Here is a 9,240-nt window from a genome sequence, read left to right on the forward strand (position 1 = left end):
TTTTTGTCTCCATTAAATCAAATCAAATGTTAACATAACATTATAATCCTGTTTTGATGTTTTAACCCTCCTGTTGTCCTCGGGTCAAATTTGACCACTTTAAAAAATTTCTATATCTGAAATATGGGTTTTTTAACCAAATTAATACAAAAAATGGATTGGATTCCTTACAACGCTCTTTGCAAATACAATTGATCACTTTCATTCCTCTGATCTTAACTATTAGTCAAATTAATTCATTATTTCTGCTTTTTTTAACCCAAGTATTAGGTATAGTTCTATATAAATGAGGGTTATTGACCATGAATTCCAAAAAGTAGTGTAAAACTATTGGTGTTTGTAAAAACTAATACAAAGTCTGAAAAATGCTCACTGCATTTACTGCCAGTGGGGCAACCAGAAGATGGAGGAAAGTAGATGGAGAAGCGTGTTTCTAAAAGAAAATGCAAATTTGAAGCTACTCCACATTTGTCTCTACATAGTACATTTACCTTCTCACAAAAAATCTAGTTTGACTGGGCTTTTCACGGAGGCACCTAAAAACTTTAAATGCACTATTTCCCAACCTCAGCCTTCCCAATTCAAATCTTGAAACGGCTTCCTGTTTAAATGTGTGAAAGGGGCTATTGGGCTAAGATGTTGGTCTTGAATACAGCCTTTCAGGTACTGCTAGAGCTACAATTTGGCACCCTCTGAGTGCTTTGCTGCAGCCTTTTCATGGGGGAAAACGACTCCCTTAGAGAGCTATTGTTACAGTATTGTCCATGCAGACACAAGTTAGAGACAGAAGCACATTTACACACAATCCTGCTGCTTTTCTTAACTATATTTGAATTCCTACTAGTTAGGTGTGGCAAAAATAAATCTTCAATCCATCTCTCTCCGATCACTCCACCCATCCATATTTCACTGATATTAATTGCTGCAGGGCTACCTGTCGTCTTTGTCTCTGTAAAGCGAGGGCTGTTTTAAAGAAGGATGTTCTTTCAAAGTTGAAGCTAAATAACTGACTAAAGGACAGCTCCTGTCATCCTGCTTCTCTTCACAGGACCCGGTTGTCCTCTGTGTATACCTGCCTCTCACCTCCACTTCCTCTGATATGCTGTGTTACTGCACTGGTGGTCCAACACCCACACTGTCACATTTACGCACCATCTCTTTCTTGCTCTATCTCTATCTCTATCTAGGAGGAGCAGAACAGAGGGAAGCCAAACTGGGAACACTTAAACGAAGACCTTCATGTCCTGATCACAGTGGAAGACACACAGGGCAGAGCTGAGATCAAGATGAGGAGAGCGGTGGAGGAGGTCAAGAAGCTCCTTGTACCTGCCGTGAGTACATACCACACACAATCTTATATACACGCATCACGCACAATGGTAGCTGCTTTTGGCCTAATAATTTATGTAGTGCTCTCCACAAGTAACGCCATTTGAGTTTCCAAGGAAGTTGACACAAATTATTTGGTTTAGCTCTGATTTAGTTGTGCTAAGAGAGGCCTTTCCATGCTTCACTATCGTAGTCCAAACAACAAAATAGTGGCGCTATACATGGAAAACCACAACTATCCCACTGTTAGCATCCTGTTTACTTCCTTATATAGGCCAGGGGAACAGGTTGGCTGTACCCCCATAGGAGTGGAAAAACATAGCTAGCTGCACACACATCCTGTGACTGCCACATTTCATCTCCGTTTCCCCCCTGCCTCAACTTCCTCATACGCTGTGCCACTGGTAATGGCTGCTGATAATTTTTTGGCGTTCAATGTGTATTTTTGTTGTTGAATGTGGTGACCAGGTGGACGGGGCAGCTGAAGGCCCAGATTTGCCATCAGGTGGCAATGCACAGGGGTTGGTGGTCTGCGGAAATGGGGCCAGCCAATGCTAGGCATGCAAGGTTAAACAAGAGATGCAGTGTCCCTTAAATCCTAATGTTGTTTAGCTGCTTCCCTTGATGCCCATTATCCCGTAAATACAGAATTATGTTTACCCGTGTACTTCATTTACATTCTTTCACTTTAGGAGAAACAAATGCAGTAAGGACACTGTTTACCCTAGATATAACTGTATTTATCAGCTTATAATTTTTCAGTCTGCAAACACTGGGCAAGTGACACCTCAAGGAAGACAACCTCCTTATATTATAAACAAATACACAAAGCGTAGTGGAGGGCATGACATTTTGGAATGATAGCGCATCTAAATGCATACTATCTAAGAGTTTAATCAGAAAACATGCCCGAAAAGGCTAGACTATATAAGGCGGTCTTCATTTATGGGCAGTGAACTTTAAAGTGCCCAAATTATGAAAAAAAAAAAACTTTTTCTGGGATTTAGGGTGTTATTTTGTATCTCTGGTGCTTCCACACGCATACAAACTTGAAGAAGAAAAAAAAAAACATGCGGTTTTGAGTGAGATACGGTTTCTGAATGTATCCTGCCTTCAGTAAGCTGTTAAAAATCTGCAAGGTTTTCTGCGTCACTTGCCAAAACAAAGGGGCTAACTGCTAGTCCCCTTGTTCCCAATGGCAAAACACTGCTACAACACACACATTTTTACCATAATCTACAAAAGAACTACCTACAAGTCCCTGTTCTGTAGGTATTCCACGCAAAGTTGGAAGTGCGCCCTCGTTTAGAAGTCTACACGTAGAAGATGTTGATACACGGATACATGCACACACACACACAAATATGTGCTTACACACACAAACGTGGAGGATGACGCCATCTCTGGAAGCGACAATGTTCTAAAGAGTGATGCAGAATGAGCCACTGTTAAACGTGTGGACACAACAAAAAAAATATATGCACAACAAAACTCGTTTTGGTGTCCTTTTTATTCAATGACAGCTCTTGGCAGCTAACACTCATCTGAATGGAGTTCCACAAAAATAACGTTCTCACTTTTCTTGAAATCTGTTAATTTTGCAGCCTGACAACAGCATCAAAGATGGTCTGGTGAATTAGAAGCTAAACCATTTATTGGGTTAAGGAAAAAGCTTTCCTCTTTTATTTCTCACACACATAAAGCAGCTTCAAGCTCTTTTGAGACACTAATAAAATCTTTTCTCATAAAAGAATCACTCTCTTAATTCAAATAAGAGTTTTATATGGTTAGTTAATGACCCATTGCAATCCTCTAGAGGCCATTTTCCTTCAAGCAAGGCATCTTTGTTCATTTAAATGCAAAGAAAAGATCCTTCCACTAGATAGACATTTCTGTTTTCTGTGCGTGTGTGTGTGTGCGCGTGCGCGTGTGTGTGTGTGTGTGTGTGTGTGTGTGTGTGTGTGTGTGTGCGCGCACAAACAAGTATTTTTAAGTTATAAATTGCATTTGAACATATTTTGGCTTTTGTATCACTACCTGATGTATTAGGTTTCTGACTTTTTGTTTCTGCTTCTACTTTAGTGGCAGCACTCTTAATGTACATTACCACAATGGCCTGGCACTGGGCAAGTGTATGACAAATAAATGTCAATAGAGGTGACGTATTGACAGTATGCTAGAATAAGTGTCCAGTTATCCTGTCTCTGAACGTGGTTGGTGTGTTCCACATATGAACCCCTTAGGGCACTATATTTTCTTAATTTCATTTTGTGCATATGCATGCATACATGCATGTGTGGGCAGTAGAGCTAGCTGACAGTAATGCCCTTTATCATGCTAAACTAGATTGGATTAAAGTTTAGACACGCTAGGAACGCACTGTTCTAATGAAGGGCATCTACTCCACATTTTGGCAGCGTAAAATTGGCATTATTAAATCACACAGGAAACATTTTTTGTTGCTTTTAATTCCTTTTTAAGGAACAGGCTTTACTTGTCTTTAAAAAGGACCTAGAAGCAGAAGTTAAACAGAGGGGAAAATAAAATGATAGCCCAAAGGTAGTTTTGTCTACAAAGCCGATGGTTTATTACATTACATGTCGTTTAGCTGACACTTTTATCCAAAGCGACTCACAATTGCTATACATGTCAGAGGGTGCACGACTCTGGAGCAACTAGGGGTTAAGTGTCTTGCTCAGGGACACATTGGTTTATGTATCGCAGTGGAATTGAACCCGGGTCTCCCACACCAAAGGAATGTGTCATATCCACTGCACCTTCACCACCCATTTCTTTTATTTTTATTAAAGCTTAGGCTTTAGACTTTCACTTATCCAGCTAAGCTAAACTCATCGTGATGTAACAGTCAGGCTTACAGTGTTTATTTATGGGATGAGGTAGTTGTTTTGTTTTTGTTTATACAATATTGTTTAGAATGAATGTTTTTAGCATGATCATTGAAAGTTGTTTTTTGTGTTAAATTTGTGTTCAAATTTACTGAACTAACAAAATGTGGGACTAATAATCAAGTATGACAGTATGTATGTTGTAAATATATTCTGTCTGTCTGAACCGTTGACACTTCTGTGGTTAACACATTAGTCTGGGAAATATTGACTTTTGTGTCGCAAAACGCCCTGTCAATGCCTGATCCTTACTCAGAAATTGACAGTTGGAAGAGGGTTTTGATAGGACAAGTTAAAGGTTCACAGTTGTCCCTCTTTGCCCTCTGTAAGGCTCTCCTGCTCCCTAGTCCTGTGAACTCTTCAACTCCCCATGAACTGGGAGCAAGGGAACATCGGCAAGATGAGAGAGACGGAGGGAGAGATGGGTGGGAGAGCTTGATTGAGATTCTCTTTCAAGTGTGGATTTACTCCACTGATCCAACCCTAGTACAAACACACACACAGACACACACACACACACACAGATATGCATGCCCAGAAAATACTTCCACATGCATGCAAGTACATACACAGTCACTAAAATGCTCCGCTCATCCCTTGAGTCTTTGGTTAAGGCCCTCAAACGGAGCCGGCAGTAGAGCCCCACTGCACTTTAGGTAACCTCCACTTAGATACTTGCAGAGCTGTATGCATAAACCCTGACTACCTTGCTCTACTTCCCCTTCCTGTCCCTAGAAGGGCTGGAGAGCAATAGTATCTGATTCATAGGCAGGTGTTGTCCTGTGATTTACAACAGACTGGCCAATTGTGAGAGAGACAGACAACCTGACCTGTGTATATCCCATGATTATGTACAATGATGTAACCGTCACAAATGGCAGTTAGCTTTGTTAACAGACACCTATTTAAGCCCAAATCCATCTGAATTACCTCCACTTGTTATTAATGATCTTCTGCTGAGCTGTACTCCCCATGTCAACTAATTTTGGATGGTGAACATAGACATTCTTCAGTTGTGTAATAAGACTTGGTCTGGCAACTGTCTGACAAAGATGCCTGTTGTAATATCATTGATTGGGATGTGGCCACAAGTAAAACATTCCTTAACGTTTCAACCTCTTTATAAAGTCTACGTTTTCACCGTAAGCTGTGCGGCAGCAGTCTCTTGGGTGATGAAGTGTAAATTTACTTTCTAATTTCCAATTTATGTTAGTCAAGAGATGCATTGAAATTACATCAAATCACATTAGAATTCACAGAACGTTATAAAGAGTGGGAAAGTGGGGGAGTAAGGAAAGGGGGTAGAGTGGAAAAAAGTAAAAGTATGGTATCTTTCACGTTTTATTGTTCTAATATCTTATCTGTTATCTACAAGCATAACCACTAGGGAAAATTAAACTATGCCATCCTTACCCTCCATGTACTGTATGCTTTTTACTACAGCAGTTAAATGTGTTATGGTCTTTTGGTATTATGTATAGGTGATGATCAGCAATGTGATCACTCTCTTTATTTCTGTTCAATTTGTGTATACGTGTTTGCACACATGTGCATGCTTGCATGTGTGCGTTGGACAGGTTTACGCACAGGCCATTTTTATGGATATAATAAATTCTCACTGTCCCCTCAGGTCACTGCACTGTATGAAAGTCTTATGGGAAAATGACAGACATGCAGACAATTGGACAAGGCCATTTGAGATCAGACAAAGGCCTTGTCCTTAGGGAACCCTGAGTGCTTTCGCGCAAAGGCACCTTTTCCTATTAGATATTAAAGCTGCAGGAGGTGAATACATTTTTTTGTTTTGTTTTTTAAACGCCAGAATTTGAAGTAGAGTAAGACCTCCTTCTGCAGCTCTCTGCTCTCTTCTCCCCTCCCATCAGGCGAGCACAGGCATGCACTGGCTTCATACAGTTAGAGTACAAATCATTCATTTCATCTCAATCGCATGCCATTACATAATGGCAATTCTATTAGATTGACTGTCCGTTTTTCTTTATAAAGCCCTTTGAGATGACATGCTGTGATTCAAGGCTCTAGTTAGCAGCATGAACTTCAATTAGCCACAGCCCCGAGCTAGGGTTAGTGGAAGGCTAAACTACCGGCTCATCTACCACGATTACATTTCCTCTGACAACGCCGCCGCCGTGTCCTCGTTCAGATGGCAACAGTAGGCGGTACCATGGCTTGGGCCTCTGCTCCTTGTAGCAGGCTAATGCTGCCATCCAAACAAGGAGACGTATACACAAAAAACTTGCTGGTGGTCGTGCTAAGCTAAAGGATAACCCCAGCCGACTAGCTCTCCCGAGTGTTTTCACAGCACATATCTGCTGACTTGGAAAAAAACAAACAAATTGGGTTACATTTTTACAAAATGTTGTTCCTACATGTACCATATTGATCACAGCAGTCTCTTATCCAATAGTTTAGCTTTGAATAAGCTGTAGCCCCGAGACTTTGGCTACAATAAACCTTTACTGGAGAATGTGCACAACCAAAGAAAGATTTAAATGGAATTCTTGTCAAACAACACCATAAATTAACTGCCTCCCCCAACTTTAAGTCCTAGAAATGTCCTTGTATTTGCATTTTGCTTTTAGGTAGTTGTAATTAAATGAATTCTCAGATTATTATCATTCTGAACCTTGTACATACTAGTCGGGCTCAGACAGCAGAATCATATTTGGTTCAGAGCACCTTTTTTAAGCAATTCTGCATTTCTCTTCTAGTATTCGTCTTTTTAAGTGATAATTCTAATGTGATAGAGCTGGCAGGGCACAATGGCGTTTACCTTCGCATTATTTTCAGTTATAATGTTGCTGATCGAAAACAAAATGAGGCATATAATTCTGTTGCATTGCACACTTGAGTTGCACTGTAAAAATTTGAAACCGGCTAAATCCTAAAATGTCATTGTAAACATGATACCAAGTATAGCGCCTCATGCTTTCTGAGATTTTCCATTTCTATAGCTACATACAGGATTTTTACTCTGAATTATGTTCTTTTGTGAATAATATTTAATTAGAAGGGATTGTTGAAAGGAGAAAAACTCAGAGAAAGAAAAGAACTAGTTGGTGCAGGGACACTCTGGCCCTGGAGAGCCAAGTGCATGTCTCCATGACTGAAACTGCCATTGCAGAGAACAAAGTGAGCATGGTAGCAGCCCGAGTAGACCAGCGGGCTCGAGCACTATTCCATTTGCAACATGCTGGGAAACGAGTCCTGCTCTCTTCCAACTTACTGCTCCCACTTGTACTCCATAGCCACACTTTCCCCTAAAGCCTTCAATTGCACCTTTTTTAAAAGTCTATTTTTGGCATTTGTTTTCCACTTAAGTAGTTCTTGTGCACGTTAGGGTAATAATTTCAAGCTCCACTTACTACTTTTAATTTTTTTTTTTAAATGTCTTGGCAGTGGATAGCAGTGAGAGTTCTTCATCTGTTGTCATGTTTGGCTCACCATCTAATTGTATTTCGTCTAGCCCAAGACTAAGTTTCTCTTTTGGGCAAACCTGTATGGCCAACCCTTTATTCTTATTCCTGTCACTTGTTCCCCTGAGCTTTCTGTCTCACCCCATCTCTCTATCTCTTTTTTGTCACCTCTTTCCCTCCGCTATGGACCACCTTTGAGGAAGAACATACAGTAGATGGTGTTTTGTAAAAGGCAGACAGATGGACCTTAACGGACGCCAAGTTTGGCGCTCTGCGGGGTGTTATGCCTGTACTTGCCAGCATGCATTCGACTTGGTGGTTCCATCAAAACCACGGACCACAGACAGGAAAGGCACATGCACAGAGAGAAGATGATGCCGAGCAAGCAGAGCTAGATTTAAACAGTACAATGCTGCCTAGAACAGAATTACACTGACTTTGCAATCAATAAACACTTCTTTTTGTTTTTCTTTTTAGCGCTCACTCTGTCAGCAGTGTATGACAAATGAGTACAAAACACCATCTGGCTGCATCCATCGTTGTGTGCCTCTCCAATTAATGTTTATTTTCTGTTAAGCCTACCTATCACTACCTTTCTCCTCTTATTTACCCTTAATCTACTCTACCCCTCTCCCCCAACCTCTGTCATGCATGATATATCCAGCCATATCCACAACAGAAGCTCACATTTCTCATTGAGCCTGATTTGGTGGTGTATGCCTTTTGACTTGACTTGTGCGTTGTGCTTCCAAATGTTAGCCTTGACTTCATATATTACCTTCTTACAGCTGTATTCTCAGTAACGCGACAATCTGCAAGAAACAGGTTGCTTATAAACCACTAAAATATTAGTGACGGCACTGTTTGGCTTAGTTATTAACACCATTAGCATCGTAGCTAACACAATTTCTATTTGGCTAGTTTATGACATTGTTTCAACTGTGGTTTCTAACATGATGTCATTGTGCTAACTGAGCACCCTTAGCCTTTACAACAGTACAGTAACTCACTTCTTAGACAATATTTCATTAAAGTTTTCTGTTAATTTGTGTTTGTTGCTGTGTGTATGTGGTGGAAAATTAATGTCAATGCTAATGTTAGAAGTCCGTCTAGTGGACAGAACGTGTTACAATAACCACATGCTTATAGTGGCAGTGACAATGCATAAGCCTGAGTAGTGTAGTAAATATTTATAACGGGCTGCATTTTATCATAAAATATTTGAATAATATTTGAATACGAAAAAGGGAAATTCAAATGATAGTTTAGAGGATTGGCAACGCGCACACGCACGCACAGACACACACTACGTAATGTGATAAAGGCTGTAGTATCTGTTCTTGTCCCATGCACTGTATATTTGTGGTATTAAGTATTTTGTCACTATACCAGCCAGCTCAAGTAGGCTTAGAGGCCTTGCAGGTAGGCGGTAGTTTTAGTCAACCTTGCAGACTCAGTCCCTGTAGGTTGTTATTACCTTCATCAGGCTAATGAAGGAGTTGGATTAGATCATATTAACCTCCTGATCTCCACTTCCCAGGACACCACAGTTCTCTCTCTCTCTCTCTCTC

General features: G+C 40.5%; 1 protein-coding gene across 4 annotated transcripts in view; it reads left to right on the forward strand.

Annotated features, from left to right (window-relative positions):
* qkia (QKI, KH domain containing, RNA binding a) overlaps positions 1-9,240 on the forward strand; it is an 80,701-nt gene that overhangs the window by 51,097 nt on the left and 20,364 nt on the right. For all 4 annotated transcript variants that reach the window (XM_034859022.1, XM_034859020.1, XM_034859021.1 and 1 more), the window contains exon 4: positions 1,188-1,331. In XM_034859022.1, coding sequence (XP_034714913.1) covers positions 1,188-1,331 — 144 coding nt within the window. The remainder of the gene's footprint in view (positions 1-1,187; positions 1,332-9,240) is intronic.

Source organism: Etheostoma cragini, chromosome 20 (assembly GCF_013103735.1).
Source record: "Etheostoma cragini isolate CJK2018 chromosome 20, CSU_Ecrag_1.0, whole genome shotgun sequence".
NCBI classification, from domain to species: Eukaryota; Metazoa; Chordata; class Actinopteri; order Perciformes; family Percidae; genus Etheostoma; species Etheostoma cragini.